This window comes from Entelurus aequoreus, linkage group LG13 (assembly GCF_033978785.1).
Source record: "Entelurus aequoreus isolate RoL-2023_Sb linkage group LG13, RoL_Eaeq_v1.1, whole genome shotgun sequence".
Lineage (NCBI taxonomy): Eukaryota > Metazoa > Chordata > Actinopteri > Syngnathiformes > Syngnathidae > Entelurus > Entelurus aequoreus.
In genome coordinates this window covers 36,464,155-36,483,062 of record NC_084743.1, presented here as the reverse complement: position 1 = coordinate 36,483,062, position 18,908 = coordinate 36,464,155, and the positions used below count along the sequence as shown (strand labels likewise).

Sequence of the window (18,908 nt, the reverse complement as noted above, 5' to 3'; positions counted from 1 at the left end):
TTGTCCCACCCATCTACAAGACAAAATTAAGTATGGTTGGATTTCGTTTCTATCAACATTTTCGTCTCGCTTTTAATAGTCGACGAAAATGTCAGTTAAACGGGGCTGTTTGCAACAATCACACAGATGCCTAGAGAGCGCCAACTTTCCGATGTATTTTACACAGTATATCCCACTTTCTTACGGCTTCTCACACGTAATGACGTACGTACGTAACACATGCACGTGCATTAGCTTTAGGTGTTGTTTGTTAATAATAACAACTTGGCTGTCATTGAATATACTGTACATTTTATCACAACAACAACAACAACATGACTGCAAATTGTTTGTTTTTTCTCTTGGACTGCTTTTGTATGTGTGCATACCAACATAAGCCAGTGGTTTTCAACCTTTTTTGAGGCACATGTTTTTCATTGAAAAAATCCGGAGGCACATCACCAGCAGAAAACATTACAAAATGAAACTCAGCAGCCGATATTGACAATAAAAAGTTGTTCTCGCAATTGTTGGATATGACTTTAAACCATAACAGACCATGCCTCATTATAACTCTTGTCTCAAAGTAGGTGTACTGTCACGACCTGTCACATCACGCCGTGACGTATTTGTTATGTATTTGGAGCTACTAGGGCTGCCGTAGTTGTGAGGGACGCGGGGAATTATGGGTAATGTTGTCATGTCAATACTATACTCCTAGAGAGCGGGAACACGGCTGTATGTTCGGAGTAGTAAGCTACAATAAAAGGTTAACGATCTATCTGGGCCTGCTGCATCATTGTTATAGGAAGACATAACAAAAGTGGCGACGAGGACGAGTGAACCGACGCGTGTTGTCAGTGTTAAGAAGAGGAGAAGTTTTCCTTGTCTCACGGGAGCCCCGAGCTAACGCTAATGCTAGCGCAGGTGTCCGCCGGCATTCCGACTATTCCTGCTGAGAGAAGAGGGGACCGGAGACCAGCGACACCGACCAAAGTCAAAAACGGAGCGCCATTAGCGGTAAGACGACCAGTAAGATGGCTGGAGTTATCGGCTCGATTGGCCCCTTTGATGAGAATGTCGAGCAATGGAGCTCATACACGGAGCGCTTTGACTATTTTGTCGCAGCAAATGGAATTGATGATGGCAAGATCGTACCTACTTTTCTGAGTGTGATCGGCCCGAAGACATTTACCCTGCTTCGGAGCATCCTACAGCCAGAGAAACCAGGGAGTAAAACGTATAAAAACATTGTGGACATTTTGACCAAACATTTCTCCCCCAAACCTCTGGTAATCGCCGAAAGATTCAGATTTCACCGGCGACATCAGGAAGAGGGTGAGTCTGTCACCATGTTCATGGCAGCTTTACGTAAACTGGCCGAACACTGTGAGTTTGGTGACACACTGAGTGATGCGTTAAGAGACAGGCTTGTATGTGGACTGGCAAATGAAGCAGCACAAAAAAGATTGCTTACAGAAAGTGATCTGACTCTTGAAAAGGCCATTAATATAAGTGTGTCTATGGAAATGGCATCTAGAGAAGCACAGCAGCTGCATGTGAAAGTGCACAAACTCAGCATCAACCAAGATGTGCAAGGGCCATGCTTTCGCTGTGGTAAATCTGGCCATCTTGCATCTGCATGTTGGTGCAAGGATATGGATTGCCATAAATGTGGGAAAAGAGGCCATGTGGAGCGGGCGTGCAGATATAAAAAGAGCAAAGAGGATGGCTCAAAGACTGGAAATAAAGTGAAAAGTGCACATTACAAGAAGAAAAGACAGGTTCACACAGTCAAATATGAAAAGGAGAGTAACAGTGATTCTTCTGAGGAGGACATGTCTACCACAGTGAATACAATACGGGTAATGAATGTGGGTGAGAGCTCGGATGGTTTCTGGGCCAAAGCCAAGTTGGAAGGACATTCCATAAAGATGCAAATAGACACTGGATCGAGGGCATCATTAGTGTCTTATAAAATCTACAGGAAACACATGAGACATCTCCCTCTACGTCCTGCAGACACTGTTTTCAGAGCATACACTGGACACACGGTGCACATGAAAGGAATGACCGATGTACTGGTGCAGTGTAACGATCAGACTGTGAGACTTCCAGTCTACATCACCCAGGGAGACTACGCCGCCATAATGGGTCGGGTGTGGTTAAAGGCGATCCATCTCAACTGGCAAGAGGTGAGAAAAATGTCAGACAGTTCTACACAGCTTCAGATGATACTGGAAAAGCATAAAGAGGTCTTTCGTGATGAACTGGGCTGCATGGAAAATATTACAGTAAAGCTACATGTCAAACCTGACACTAAACCTGTGTTTTTGAGAGCGAGACCAGTGCCGTACGCCATCAGATCAAAGGTGGAAACTGATTTGGATGCTTTGGTCAAAAATGGAGTCTTGGAGCCTGTAACGACTAGTGAGTGGGCTACACCCATCGTTCCAGTGCAAAAGAAAAATGGTGGAATCCGGACATGTGGAGACTTTAAGGTGACAGTCAACCCTGCCTTAATAGCAGAACAGTACCCACTTCCCCTGATCGATGACTTATTTGCTGGGCTGAGTGGAGGTCAAAAGTTCAGCAAAATAGATCTCAATCAGGCGTACCTGCAGATGCAGGTGGATGAACAGTCACGTGAGATGCTGACTATTAACACACACAAAGGGCTTTTCAGATACTGCAGACTGCCTTTTGGTATCACTTCTGCCCCGGCTCTGTTCCAGCGAGCTATGGACCAGATACTCTGTGGTCTAGCAGGAGTGCAGTGCTATTTGGATGACATCCTGTGTACAGGAGCAAATGATGAAGATCACCTGCATAACTTGGATGCTACACTTCAAAGATTGAGAGAGTATGGACTAAGAGTTCGCAAAGAAAAATGTGATTTCTTTCAATCATCTGTGGAATACCTTGGACATGTGATTGATGCTAAAGGACTTCATACAGCACCATCCAAAATCACAGCCATCGTGGAGGCACCTCCACCTCAAAACATCAGCCAGCTGCGATCCTTTTTAGGATTATTGAACTATTACGGACGTTTTATTCCTAATCTAGCATCACTGCTACAGCCACTGCATGAGTTGTTACGCCAGGACAAGACATGGAAATGGACAGCCAGCTGTCAGGAGGCTTTTGAGAAAGCCAAGGGGGCGTTAACCACATCAGAGGTGCTGACTCACTTCAACCCATCACTCCAAATTCAGCTAGCTTGTGATGCATCCCCATATGGAGTGGGGGCAGTGTTATCTCACATACTGCCAAATGGTGAGGAAAAACCGATCGCTTTCGCCTCCAGAACGTTGAACAAGGCAGAGTCCAACTATGCTCAAATAGAAAGAGAGGCACTGAGCATTGTTTTCGGGGTGAGGAAATTCCACCAGTATTTATATGGGAGGAAGTTCACTCTCCTAACGGACCATCGACCTCTCACGACCATTCTGGGACCACACACTGGGATACCATCTCTCGCTGCATCAAGACTGCAGAGGTGGGCTCTGCTGCTATCTGCTCACGCTTACGACATCAAATATCGTAAGTCAGACTCCCATTGCAACGCTGACGGGTTATCCAGACTTCCTCTTCCAGTCACAAAGCCCGATTCAAAAACGGAGGACATTTTTTACTTTAGAGAGGTGGAAAAGGCACCTGTTTCAGCAGTGCAGATCAAAAAAGTGACTCGCAACGACCCAGAGCTGTCAGAGGTCATGGACATTGTTGTTAAAGGTCGACCTGCTGGTGACACTGTGCGCCTGAAACCTTATATGGGAAGGAGGTTGGAGCTTTCTGTCCAGTCGGGATGCCTGCTATGGGGGAGGCGAGTGATCATTCCACTGTCACTTCGAGAAAAAATGTTGCAACAGCTTCATGCAGGACATAGTGGAATAGTCAAGATGAAAGAAATAGCGAGAAGCTATTTTTGGTGGCCAGGCATGGACAAACAAATCGAGGAAATGGCTACATCTTGTTCAGCTTGCCACAAAACCAGAAATAACCCACCATTAGCTCCCCTGCATCCGTGGGAATATCCCCAAGAACCATGGCAGCGGGTCCACATTGACTTCGCAGGGCCAGTGGAAGACAGAATGTTTCTGGTTGCTATTGACGCACACAGCAAATGGCCTGAGGTGGCGATAATGAGATCTACCACCACAGAAAGGACCATCGAAAGGCTAGGAGAGATGTTCTGTCGGTTTGGATCTCCGGTTCAGTTAGTCTCTGACAACGGACCTCAGCTGGTGTCGCATGAAATGTCTGCATTTCTACAAGCAAATGGAGTGCAGCATGTCACCTCAGCTCCTTACCATCCTGCCACAAATGGCCTTGCTGAAAGGTTTGTTCAGACTCTGAAACGTGCACTGAAAGCATCACAAGGACAAGGAACATTACACCAAAGACTACATACTTTTCTGCTGAACTACAGAAACACTCCTCACAGCACTACAAAGGCATCTCCTGCAAGCCTAATGTTCAAGAGAGACCTGCGTACGACCTTCGACCTGTTGAAGCCCTCAGCAGTAAAAGAGACAGTTCGAGGCCAACAGGAAAAACAGATACAACGCAGGGAACGACAGGCGAAGAACAGAGTCTTCACAGCAGGCGAGACTGTGTTAGCGAGGAACTACAGTGGAGAACCTAAATGGGTTCCTGCTACTATCCTTGCTCAGACTGGACCAGTCTCCTACTCCGTTCAGACAGGTGACAGTGTCTGGAGGAGACATGCTGATCAGCTCCTGTCTGCGTCACCAGTGTCAGCAGAGCTGTCCTCGAAAGATCAGACAGATGCAGTGACCAACCCTTCAGTTCCTCTCCACACCCAAGTAAGACATCCAGTGCCAGATACATCTGTTCCAGCTGCAAGTGTGACTCCAGATGAGACTGAGACACATGTGCAGTTGAGCCCTAAAGACGGTTTTCCGTCAGTGGACAATAAGACTGATGCCCCTGCAGAGAGCAGGTATCCTAAAAGAGAGCGGCGACCCCCTACACGCTTGAGTCTTTAGAATAGTTAGCAACTATCCCAGACCATCAGGGGCAGAATAATCCCCTTGGGATCAGTTGAGGGATAGAGGCAGTCTACCCTCATCCCTGAGTTAGAGTTAAAACATATACCTGTTAGGTGTGGTTTAAAGAAAAAGATAAGGTTGTGACATTTAGTTGGTTGTGTTAAGTCACGTGTTGAGATAATCTTAGATACCAGAAATAAGTTGAATGTGTATGTTTACGTTCTTTGAAATAGTAGCTGATTATTTCTGTTGTTTTCTAAAAGGGACATCTGTTGTAAGAGGGGAGGAGATGTTATGTATTTGGAGCTACTAGGGCTGCCGTAGTTGTGAGGGACGCGGGGAATTATGGGTAATGTTGTCATGTCAATACTATACTCCTAGAGAGCGGGAACACGGCTGTATGTTCGGAGTAGTAAGCTACAATAAAAGGTTAACGATCTATCTGGGCCTGCTGCATCATTGTTATAGGAAGACATAACAGTATTTAGAGTTTTTTGGTGTTTTCCTGTGTGTAGTGTTTTAGTTCTTGTCTTGCGCTACTATTTTGGTGGCTTTTCCTGTTTTGTTGGTGTTTTCCTGTTGCAGTTTCATGTCTTCCTTGAACGCTATTCCCCGCACCTGCTTTGTTTTAGCAATCAAGACTCTTTAATTATCCTTCTTTGTGGGGACATTGTTGGTTGTCATGTCATGTTCGGATTTACTTTGTGGACGCTGGCTCTGATCCACATTTGGTTATCGTCATAGTTATCACGCATTTTGTTTTGATTCGTTATCATCTAATTTTCATCGGGGTAAAATAGGTTGTCGATGATAACAAAGACTAAAATTATTAGTCAACAAAATAACACTGTGAATGTTAACAGATGCATCAAGTACAAAATTATAGGACTCTTAAAGTCAGCTAAAAAAGATAGTATGCTAACATTAGAGAATAAGTGTTAAGAATAAGGGGAACATCTTGGGGACGGCGTGGAGCAGTTGGGAGAGTGGCCGTGCCAGTAACCTGAGTGTTCCTGGTTCAATCCCCACCTACTACCAACCTCGTCACGTCTGTTGTGTCCTTGAGCAAGACACTTCACCCTTGCTCCTGATGGGTCGTGGTTAGGGCCTTGCATGGCAGCTCCCGCCGTGAATGTGTGTGTGTGTGAATGGGTGAATGTGGAAATAGTGTCAAAGCTCTTTGAGTACCTTGAAGGTAGAAAAGCGCTATACAAGTATTTACCATTTACATCTGGGAAAACCAATATTTTTTCGATTATTACAAAATAAATAGCTAACTTGTCCTAAATATGTGTGGTGAATGTTTTGATGGTGGAACGTCACATTTGTTCTTTGTTCATTTGTATGACACTAAAACATGTCAGGTTGACTTTGGTTGCTTGCACTGAAAGTACAATAGGTGTCACAAAGTCAGCTGGGATAGGCGCCTGCTCACCCGTGATCATTAACAAGATACGCGGTATAAAATATGCACATCCAATCCAGCATATACAAAGGTGTTGTATCTAAGAATTTGGTGGATGTTTACAATGAGACTCATCATGGAACGTCAAAGAACGTACTCGTCTGACATCTTATTAGGACGGATGCAAAAGAGAGGAGAAGGGGAAAGAGAAGGAGAGTTGTGAGATAACAGGAATTAGTTGAACAAATGGTGAAAGTAAAAGGAACATCCAGTGAGCACACTAATTAACAAATCATTCTTTCTGTTCTCAGTTCCTTTAGGAAAAGGTCCAGTAAGCCTTTCTAATTATCTCCACTATAAAACATTTTATCTGTGTGGAAGACAGTCTCACTGAATCATGTGACGTTCCTCTGCTACAAAATAACTACAGTGCATTCACAAAGTATTCACAACACTTCACTTGTTACAGCCTCATCCATGGAATAAATTAATTTTTGTCCTTAAAATTCTACACAAAATAGCCCATAATAACAAAATGATTTTTTTTTTTGGAGCTTTTTGAAATGTGTCCAAAATAAATACAAAAATTAAGAAATCATATGTACATAAAGTATTCACAGTCTTTGCTAAATACTTTGTTGATGCAACTTTATCAGCAATTACAGCTTCAAGTCTTTTTGAATGCGTTGCCAGAAGCGTTGCACACCTATCTTTGTGCAATTTTGCCCATGCCCCTTTGCAGCACCTCTTAACATACTTGCCAACCTTGAGACCTCCAAATTCGGGAGATTTGGGGGTGGGGGGAGTATATTTATAGCTAGAATCCACTGAAATTCAAATATTTCTTTTATATATATATATATATATATATATATATATATATATATATATATATATATATATATATATATATATATATATATATATATATATATATATATATATATATATATATGTATGTAAATAAAATAAATACTTGACTTTCAGTGAATTGTAGCTATATATATATATATATATATATATATATATATATATATATATATATATATATATATATATATATATATATATATATATATATTTTTTTTTTTTTTTTTATATATATATATATATATATATATATATATATATATATATTTATATATATATATATATATATATATATATATATATATATATATATATATATATATATATATTTATATATATATATATATATATATATATATATATATATATATTTTTTTTTTAATTTTTTTATTTTTTTTTAAATTATATATATATACATATAAGTAACATAAATACTTGAATTTCAGTGTTCATTTATTTACACGTATACACACATAACACTCCTCTCTACTCATTGTTGTATTTGAAAGTGCAATGCTTTGCAGCCAGTAGCACAGCCTTTGAAGGAGCATAGGTATGGGCCATGTAATATTCTGGGTTGGAGTCAATAACCAGGCGAGGTGACGAAGTTACGTCTCTTTACTTCATACTTCAGAACCGACTCCCACACTTGCCGTCAGGGTGCGCAATACAACGTAAACCGTTGGCCAACCAAAAAGTAACCACAGAACACTATCCCGTATAGTGTTCTGTGGTTACTTTTTGGTTGGCCAAGCGGACGTGACGACAGGCTGTCCTCAATCAGGTCCGCATGGACCTGGAGGGGGTGTGCCTTAAGTCCGGCTGGAAATCGGGAGAAATTCGGGAGAATGGTTGTCCCGGGAGATTTTCGGGAGAGGCACTGAAATTCGGGAGTCTCCCAGAAAATTCGGGAGGGTTGGCAAGTATGCCTCTTAAGCTCCATCAGGTTGGATGGGAAGCGTCGGTGCACAGCCATTTTCAGATCTCTCAAGAGATGTTCAATCAGATTCATGTCTTGGCTCTAGCTGGGCCACTCAAGGACATTACAGAGTTGTCCTGAAATCATTCCTTTGATATCATGGCTGTGTACTTTGGGTCATTGTCCTGCTGAAAGATGGTTTTCATCCAGAATGTCTCTGTACATTGCTACATTCATCTTTGCCTCTATTCTGAATAGTCTCCCAGTTCCTGCCACTGAAAAACATCCCCACAGCATGATGCTGCCACCACCATGCTTCACTGTAGTGATGGCTTTTGCCTGGTTTCCTCCAAACATGACGCCTGGCATTCATGCCAAAGACCAGAAAATGTTGTTTCTCATGGTCTGAGAGTATTTTGGAAAACTTTTACAAAGAAATGGCTTACGTCTGGCCACTATAGCATACAGGCTTGATTGCTGAATTGCTGCAGTGATGTTTGTCCCTCTGTAAGGTTCTCCTCTCTCCACAGAGGACTGTTGTAGCTCTGACAGAGTGAGCATCGGGTACTTGGTCACCACTCTGACTAGGGCACTTTTCCCCTGATCGCCCAGTTAAGACGGCCGGCCAGCTCAAGGAAGAGTCCTGGTGGTTCCAAACTTCTTTTATTTACGGATGATGGAGGCCACTCTGCTCATTGGTATCTTCAAGGCAGCAGATATTTGTTTGTACCCTTCCCCAGATTGGCGGATTTTAATTGCTATTCAACTACATAATGAAGAGGGCAGCAGTTTCAAGAGCCCAAGGGCTCAGGGGCCGGACATCGAAATGTGGATGTTTCGTCAGAAAGTGCCTCCACGGGTTATATTTCTTTAAAAGCCTACTGAAAGCCACTACTACCGACCACGCAGTCTGATAGTTTATATATCAATGATGAAATCTTAACATTGCAACACATGCCAATACGGCCGCGTTAACTTATAAAGTGACATTTAAAACTTCCCGGGAAATATCCGGCTGAAACATCGCGGTATGATGACGCATGCGAGTGACGAAGTCCGAGTAACGGAAGTTATGGTACCCCGTAGAATCCTATACAAAAAGCTCTGTTTTCATTTCATAATTCCACAGTATTCTGGACATCTTTTGCATTTTTTTTAATGAACAATGAAGGCTGCAAAGAAGACAGTTGTAGGTGGGATCGGTGTATTAGCAGCGGACTACAGCAACACAACCAGGAGAACTTTGTTGGAGCGCTAGCTGTGCTAGCCGCGCTAGCCGCCGACCTCACCTTGACTTCCTACGTCTCCGGGCCGCCAAACGCATCGGGTAAAGTCCTTCGTCCTTCTGCCGATCGCTGGAACGCAGGTGAGCACGGGTGTTGATGAGCAAATGAGGGCTGGCTGGCGTAGGTGGAGAGCTAATGTTTTTAGCATAGCTCTGTGCAGTCCGGTTGCTAAGTTAGCTTCAATGGCGTCGTTAGCACAGCATTGTTAACCTTCGCCAGCCTGGAAAGCATTAACCGTGTATTTACATGTCCACGGTTTAATAGTATTGTTGATTTTCTATCTATCCTTCCAGTCAGGGGTTTATTTCTTTTGTTTCTATATGCAGTTAAAGGCCTACTGAAACCCACTACTACCGACCACGCAGTCTGATAGTTTATATATCAATGATGAAATCTTAACATTATAACACATGCCAATACGGCCGGGTTAACTTATAAAGTGACATTTTAAATTTGCCGCTAAACTTCCGGTTCGAAACGCCTCTGAGGATGACGTATGCGCGTGACGTAGCCCGGCGAACACGGGTATGCCTTCCACATTGAAGCCAATACGAAAAAGCTCTGTTTTCATTTCATAATTCCACAGTATTCTGGACATCTGTGTTCGTGAATCTGTTTCAATCATGTTCATTGCATTATGAAGAAGGAAGCTGAGCAAGCAAAGAAGAAAGTTGTCGGTGCGAAATGGACGTATTTTTCGAACGTAGTCAGCCACAACAGTACACAGCCGGCGCTTCTTTGTTTACATTCCCGAAAGATGCAGTCAAGATGGAAGAACTCGGATAACAGAGACTCTAACCAGGAGGACTTTTGACTTGGATACACAGACGCCTGTAGAGAACTGGGACAACACAGACTCTTACCAGGATTACTTTGATTTGGATGACAAAGACGCAGACGTGCTACTGTGAGTATGCAGCTTTGGCTTTTTTTTGCGTATGTACGTAACTTTTTTAAAATATATAAGCTTTATGAACCTTGGGTTAGGTGAACGGTCTTTTGGGCTGAGTGATTGTGTGTGTTGATCATGTGTTTGAATTGTATTGGCGTGTTCTATGGAGCTAGGAGCTAGCAGAGGAGCTAGCATAACACGTACCGTACCTACGTGCGCGTCACGTACGTAACTTTTTAAAAATATATAAGCTTTATGAACCTTGGGTTAGGTGAACGGTCTTTTGGGCTGAGTGATTGTGTGTGTTGATCAGGTGTTTGAATTGTATTGGCGTGTTCTATGGAGCTAGGAGCTAGCAGAGGAGCTAGGAGCTAGCATAACAAACACGCAGGTGTTATTATGCAGGATTAATTTGTGGCATATTAAATATAAGCCTGGTTGTGTTGTGGCTAAAAGAGTATATATATGTCTTGTGTTTATTTACTGTTGTAGTCATTCCCAGCTGAATATCAGGTACCGTGAGTATGCAGCCTTGGCTGCTAAACATTCGATAACTTGACCGTATGTGCGCGTCACGTACGTAACTTTTTAAAAATATATAAGCTTTATGAACCTTGGGTTAGGTAAACGGTCTTTTGGGCTGAGTGATTGTGTGTGTTGATCAGGTGTTTGAATTGTATTGGCGTGTTCTATGGAGCTAGGAGCTAGCAGAGGAGCTAGGAGCTAGCATAACAAACACGCAGGTGTTTTTATGCAGGATTAATTTGTGGCATATTAAATAGAAGCCTGGTTGTGTTGTGGCTAATAGAGTATATATATGTCTTGTGTTTATTTACTGTTGTAGTCATTCCCAGCTGAATATCAGGTCACCCCCGGCTCTCACGGCATCTTCCCTATCTGAATAGCTTCAACTCCCCACTAGTCCTTCACTTGCACTTTACTCATCCACAAATCTTTCATCCTCGCTCAAATTAATGGGGAAATTGTCGCTTTCTCGGTCCGAATCTCTCTCACTTCATGCGGCCATCATTGTAAACAATAGGGAACTTTGCGTATATGTTCAACTGACTACGTCACGCTACTTCCGGTAGGTGCAAGCCTTTTTTTTATCAGATACCAAAAGTTGCAATCTTTATCGTCGTTGTTCTATACTAAATCCTTTCAGCAAAAATATGGCAATATCGCGAAATGATCAAGTATGACACATAGAATAGATCTGCTATCCCCGTTTAAATAAAAAAAATTAATTTCAGTAGGCCTTTAAAGCAAGATGCTATCACGTTAGCTCGTAGCTAAAGCATTTCGCCGATGTATTGTCGTGGAGATAAAAGGCACTGAATGTCCATTTCGCGTTCTCGACTCTCATTTTCAAGAGGATATAGTATCCGAGGTGGTTTAAAATACAAATCTGTGATCTACAATAGAAAAAGGAGAGTGTGGAATCCAATGAACCAGCTTGTACCTAAGTTACGGTCAGAGCGAAAAAGATAAGTCCATCGCTGCCTCTCAAGTCATTCACTGTAACGTTCTTCATCTACGAATCTTTCATCCTCGCTCAAATTAATGGGGTAATCATCACTTTCTCGGTCCGAATCTCTCTCGCTCCATTGTAAACAACGGGGAATTGTGAGGAATCCTAGCTCCTGTGTCGTCACGCTACTTCCGGTACAGGCAAGGCTTTTTTTATCAGCGATCAAAAGTTGCAAACTTTATCGTCGATTTTCTCTACTAAATCCTTTCAGCAAAAATATGGCAATATCGCGAAATGATCAAGTATGACACATAGAATGCATCTGCTATCCCCGTTTAAATTTTAAAAAAATCATTTCCGTAGGCCTTTAAGACTGTGTTTGCTTATTTGCAAAGTAAACACATCGGCTTTTACACTGCACTGTCAATAAATTCATTATTCTGCCCTCGCGACTCGTTTCCAGCGCGTGCAGCTAGTTAACAGTATTAAGAAAAAGTAGCTCCAGTTTTTGTTGAGGATTGATGTTCCTTATTTTGAATTATTTTCCTTCCTTAGTTTTATTTACGTATCTTCTTCCTTCATGTAGGTTTACAAGACTGAAAATATAAACATAGAATAAACATAAAAGTATAACGTCTATTGTGAATTTTACATTAACTCAAATACAAGGTTTACTGTTAATATATTCACACAATAAACTACAAATGTTTACACATATCCATCCATCCATCCATTTTCTACCGCTTGGACGTTCATAGAAATTACAAATCATTCACACACCAAACACTGTATTTGACTTATCACTATTAGCGTTGTCGCCCTCTACTGGTCAAATGTAACACTAGATGTATTAAATGAGGTTTGAACTTTACTCTCAGACAAAAAACAACACGACCACGAATAAAAAATATATTACAAAGTCAGCAATTTCAATACAAAACAAAGAAAATATATTTATGCACAAATGTATCTACTTACAAATGTTTGACCAAGTTTCGTAATGAAGCTTACATGCTGGGATTTCTACCATTGTTGCTACTTGTCCGGATCGATATGTCCGTTGTTGAAAAGGTCCGCCAGAAAACAATGACTCGAGCACTTGCTTGGGGTAGAACATTTATACTTTGTTGTCCAGTTGTTGTTAAAAGTCAGATTTTTGCAATTTATTTAGATTTTTTTCGCAGGGTTGAATGAGTAGTCTTCATCTACTCACTCCACTGCTTCTTCACTTCTTCTTCTTCACTTACTCGCTGTTTCCCCCTGCGGGGTGGCGGCAGTACTGCCTACACGATCAACCCTAGTTTAAATAGTTTCATCAAGCCTATTTGGGTGATGTTCGGAGGGCCGGATGTGGTCCGCAGGTCGCCAGTAGAATAGGCTTGCCGTAGGAACATCTCAAGGATACAGCTCACTTTTGAGCGTCATGGCAAAGGCTGTGAATAATAAGAAGAACATTTCTTAATTGTAATGTACCATGTTGTAATTGTATGCATGCTGGAAATAAACCTAACCATAACCATAGTTTTTGTTATTTTTATTACATTTGCAAAAATGTCTAAAAAAATTACTTTTTCACATTGTCATTAAAGCGTATTGTGTTAAGAACCTTGAGCACAAAAATGAATGTATTCCATTTTGTAATAAGGCTATAACGAGGAACGCTGTGAAATCTTTCCGAATGCGCTGTACAAGCATTTTAATAGGGATGTCCGGTAATGGCTTTTTGCCGATATCCGATATTCTGATATTGCCCATCTCTTTAATTACCGATACCGATATCAACCGATACCGATATCAACCGATATATGCAGTCGTGGAATTAACACATTATTATGCCTAATTTGGACAACCATGTATGGTGAAGATAAAGTACTTTTCAAAAAAAATAATAAAATAAGATAACTAAATTAAAAACATTTTCTTGAATAAAAAAGAAAGTAAAACAATATAAAAACAGTTACATAGAAACTAGTAATTAATGAAAATGAGTAAAATTAACTGTTAAAGGTTAGTACTATTAGTGGACCAGCAGCACGCACAATCATGTGTGCTTACAGACTGTATCCCTTGCAGACTGTATTGATATATATTGATATATAATGTAGGAACCAGAATATTGATAACAGAAAGAAATGGGGGGAGGGAGGTTGTTTGGGTTGGTGCACTAATTGTAAGTGTATCTTGTGTTTTTTATGTTGATTTAATAAAAATAAAAAAAATTTAAAAAACGATACAGATAATAAAAAAAACGATACCGATAATTTCCGATATTACATTTTAACGCATTTATCGGCCGATAATATCGGCAGGCCAATATTATCGGACATCCCTACATTTTAATTTAGCTGTAAAACTCTGCTCTACATTATGTGTGCTTTGGCCCCTTTTTTCAGGAACACTAATATGAAAAACTCACAATAACTTCTGATAAAATGCCAACAACGGACCACCTCAAAAAACGGGAATGGAATTTTACATTTCTTTACTGCATGAGACACCCAGAATGCACATAAAAATTAAGAATGTGGAATTTAAAACATTAACTATGAATGATAAAACACTGAATATTAACAACATATGAACGTTGCTCTTCTTTTAATTCCCAGACCACCTCCTCAATCAACATATTTTACAATCAAGCAAAACGCACCAAAAATGCAAAAACCAAGGCGACATATGAACGCCAGGGGTAAAATAAATACAGAAAATCTGATTGAAAATCACTGATATTATATTGTTTTCTGCAGAATGTTTTTGTAAAAATGTATGTGGCCCACAAGTCGTATTTTGTCCAGGTCTGCACTGGGGCATACATCATTTGATTGCAGTTAATTAGTCTTCTCAGGGCATTCAATAGTTTGCAACTGGACTGTTTGCTTTGTTTTAGAAGACGTTTGGCCTCTCATTCAATTAGGCTTCATCAGTTCATGCTTATAGACCAGTTAATTAGTCCCACGACGAAAAAGTCCTCAGTGAGTTAAAAGTGTAAAATATATATATATATATATATACACATATATATATTAGGGGTGGGCAAATGAATGCGTTAATTTCGAGTTAATGCATCAATCTATTAACGCCAACAATTTTTTTATCGCGCATTTGCGTATGTTGTTTACATGCTTTTATTTTGTTAACGCCTATTGCTGGCTCCTGCGGAAAAGGAAGGAGAACGCGGTAGAAAACAAAACAAGCATGGAGAAGAAAGGTAACTCAACAGAACTTTTACAGGGTCATTTTCATTATAAAGTACTTCCAGGCGGCGGATTTGACAGAAGCAAAGTCGTTTGTAGCCACTGCCAAGCTGAATTTTCTTATCACAGGAGTACTTCCAGTCTAAAATATTACCTTAACGTGAAGCACACTGTTGATGCGAGCAAACCATTCAACAAACCAGGAAGTGGTCCCAGGCTTCGGCAGACTACGTTAAATGCAGCGTGCGGGAGAAATATAGATAAACCAGAGCAAGAGAAGCTAACAAATGCCATAGCGAAGTGGATAGTTACAGACTGTAGGCCCATTAGTGTTGTGGAAGACGCCGGCCTGAGAAACATTGTGCGAATCGCAACAAGTGACAGCACGTATGAGCCGCCATCAAGAGGCACCATCGCACCAAGAATACACCAGTTGTATGAAAAGGAAAGGACTGTAAAAGTCACAACTTTACAACGTGCAGCTGTTGTTGCTCTCAATGGGGACTACTGGACATCAATCGGTAAGCATAATTACCTCCGAGTTACAGTGCATTATATTGATGAAAAGTGGGTGCTGCATTCACATGCTCTGTCTATAATAAAAACAGAAGAGAGGCATTATGGAAAGGAAGATTAGAGGAAAATGTTTCTGCTGTTACCTCAGAAATTGCCTGTTCGGATGTAATGATTGTGGCTCTGGGATTTGTATGTAGATTATATTTATTTTCCATAACAAACAGGATAACTTAAATACCCTGGCAGTGGTTATAAACGTGAATGTTTGTATTGACATTTTTTGAGTTGATTTTCATAAAATATGCTATTTAACTGCTACTGTTTAACAAGTACTGATTTAAATTGTGTTTGCACAACAAATGTTTTGGCGCTTTTGTTCATTAGGGAGAATATTCCAATAAAGGTGCACTACACACTACTTTTGAATTCATTATTGGGTTTTGCGTATACAATGCGGTTAATCGTGATTAATCGGCGAAATAGTGCGATTAATTATGATTAAAATTTTTAATTGTTCCCCAGCCCTAATATACAGTATGTATATATATATATATATATATATATATATATATATATATATATATATATATATATATATATATATATATATACATTGTTTTTTTTTTGTTTGTTTTTTTTACTTTTTTGCGCAAATCTTTCAATCAGCTTCAGTCCTAAATAAAAAAATAATAGACATATCATGTTTTCTTTTCTTTTTTTTAACCCTTTTTATTGCCCATTTGAACAGACTATGTCAGTTTTTTCTTATTTTGAAAAAAATGCTAAAAATTCATATACATTTTTAAAATTCAAATAAAAACATGACCTGCTTGCTTTTTTATTCAAGACTAAAGGAAGTTGATTAAGAGATTTGAGCAAAATAATTACAAAAAGTAAGAGGCCAAACATTTTTTACGTGAGATGCTGAAAAAAAGTGATTAACATACAAATCGCGATTCTTATTTGAATTCTAAATAATTTATAACAATTTAAAAATACATTTTTAAAAAGCTGTTTTTAGGCCATTAGAAATAATGAGTTGTTGTAAGATTTACATCCCTATTTTATATACTATCCTAAATTCCTGAGGACTTTTTCATTCTGGCAACACTTAACTAGGCTGAAATTGTTCCCAATGTATTGTAGATATATGAAATAATTTGAAATATAAATATTGAAATTGAACATGAAAAAACCCCTCTTAGGAAACAAAATCATTCAAGTAACACAACCAAAGCTATAGCCAAAAATAGAACAAAATGTGTTCTTAAAAAGGAAAAAAAAAGATCCCCAGCGTACTTCAAAGTACGTTTGTACTAAAATCAAAGTAAAATGGCTCAAATTGCATATTTTCCAATCAATTATAGTAAACAATTCACAATCCCTGTAAATGGCAGTGCTGTGTTCGAAAAATACATTTTGGGAACACCCCCAACTGTGTTCAACCAATCAGCGTTAGACAGCATAGCCTGACTCCAAAAAGGTTCTGGGTTAGGGCTGCAACTAACGATTATTTTGATAGTCGATTAGTCAACGATTATCTTAACGATTAGTTGACTAATCAGATAATAAAGCGTACACATATTTAATGGTTCTAATTTTTCCATCTAACAACAAAGATGACTAATTAGTTCATAAATATGTATTTATACTGTAACTATGCTGCTCATTCAGCTGTTATAAAAGTAAAAATTACTAAAAAAATGTTGTCCATTTCAAAGAAAGGAAAGGCAAATTGCTTTAAAAAAAAACCACAAACCTTGTTTATGTATTAAAAAACTGTTAAAATAGCAGCAATGAAAACAAACAACAAAACACAAAATCTAACTTCCTCAAAAAGAAAACAATCATTTTGTGATGTTTGAAAAGCTGCACACTGATATATTGACTATTGACTAACTCTTGGCAGTTTCAGCACTCTAATAGACTCAATGTGTGGAACTCTATATTTGATCAATTATTAAAATGTTGGCTATTTAATAGATGTATATGTTTAATCTTATGATATCTCCGTATTAGTGCCTGTCTGTCTCTGTGTGTGTGTATTAATGTAGACAAAGTTTGGCTGAGTTTGTCTAAAACAATAGTTAAAGTTGTTTTTCACACAACTTCGTCTCACTCTTGTTAGCTAGCTAGCAAGGTAGAAGCCAACACACTTACCGAGGTTGAGATGCATCCTCCCTCCAGATGTCCCACATCATGTCTCCGCTTTAAATGTTCCGCTTTATGTGCACAGATGTGCTGCCATAAAAACAAGGTCCGCCTTGCAAAATGAGCAAGGTACTTATATTTTTAACAAGAAACTTTACTTTTTTTCTCTCAAGGAATTGTGAAATAAAATCATGTCTTCAGGAGATCAACACTGTACTGAAGCCCAGAACACTCTACGCATTTCCCCAGTTTTAGTTTAGAGAAAAGGAAAGATTGGCCTGGCCCACCAGGATCCCTCTTTATGTTTGTGAACTTTATAGTCTATACATTTAGAGTGATGTGATAATCAAACACTCTAGAAGTCTAGAATAAAAGAGTATATAAGAGAATTGACAAGAGTGTGTGTACCTTCAGTGCTGAATGATGAGCAGAGGCAGAGTTTGGAGTGTCTTCTTTAGCTTGCTTTCCATGTTTATGTACTCACTGTCCAGGTACTTGGAACGTGTTCTCCGTGCCTTTGCTGTTTGATGCCCGATATGCTAATTAGCTGCCTGAAAGCGGGTGACCCCACTGTAGAAATAGCCTGCATGTCTTCTAGCACATACGCTGCAATAGCTCTATCAATGTTGTCCTGGCTAGCAGTCCCTCCGTTAAAATCCGTAGGTGGTGGTGGAGGTGGAGGTGAAGTGGCATCAGAGTCTGTGTCTCTCTTTACTAGCTTCGTCGAAGCATGTTGCTTTTGTAGCTGTTTCAGCAGATTTGAATTGCTGTTTTGGGCAGTAGATAGGATCTTTGATCCAAGACACAACTTACATTTAACTCAAATGTTCTTTTCTTTGTGCTCAACAAAAGAAAAGTAGTGAGAATATCTCCATGTTAAGAAACTTGGCTTCGGCTCCGCCATGATGTCTTGTTAGTAAACACAGACACGCCCCCCCGCCCCACACACAGCGCGCCTCTTGTGACACAGGAAGAATCAGAAGGACGACATCGCAGCTCTCCAATAAAACATACTCAGATCTTGTCAGTTATTAGCCAATACTATATAAAAAATAACGTAAAATAACGCAGTACCTTCATCTTTGTATTGTTTAGAGACTGTAGTAAAATGTATTATATTTTGTATTATATTATTATTATTATTATTATTTCAACACACACAGCTGCTCACCTCCTTCCTCATGTGGGGGCACTGGGGCTGATTCAG

General features: G+C 39.8%; 1 protein-coding gene across 1 annotated transcript; it reads left to right on the top strand.

The window, feature by feature from the left end:
- Positions 1–798: 798 nt before the first annotated feature.
- On the top strand, positions 799–5,351 carry LOC133663367 (uncharacterized protein K02A2.6-like). The gene has a single exon (XM_062067788.1). It carries the CDS (start codon positions 1,017–1,019, stop codon positions 4,992–4,994), a length of 3,978 nt encoding a protein of 1,325 aa, XP_061923772.1. The 5' UTR covers positions 799–1,016; the 3' UTR covers positions 4,995–5,351.
- The last annotated feature ends 13,557 nt before the right edge of the window (positions 5,352–18,908 follow it).

Bases quoted from the DNA above. Each gene is read 5' to 3' on its own strand.
- LOC133663367 (XM_062067788.1), top strand. From the start codon at position 1,017: ATGGCTGGAGTTATCGGCTCGATTGGCCCCTTTGATGAGAATGTCGAG.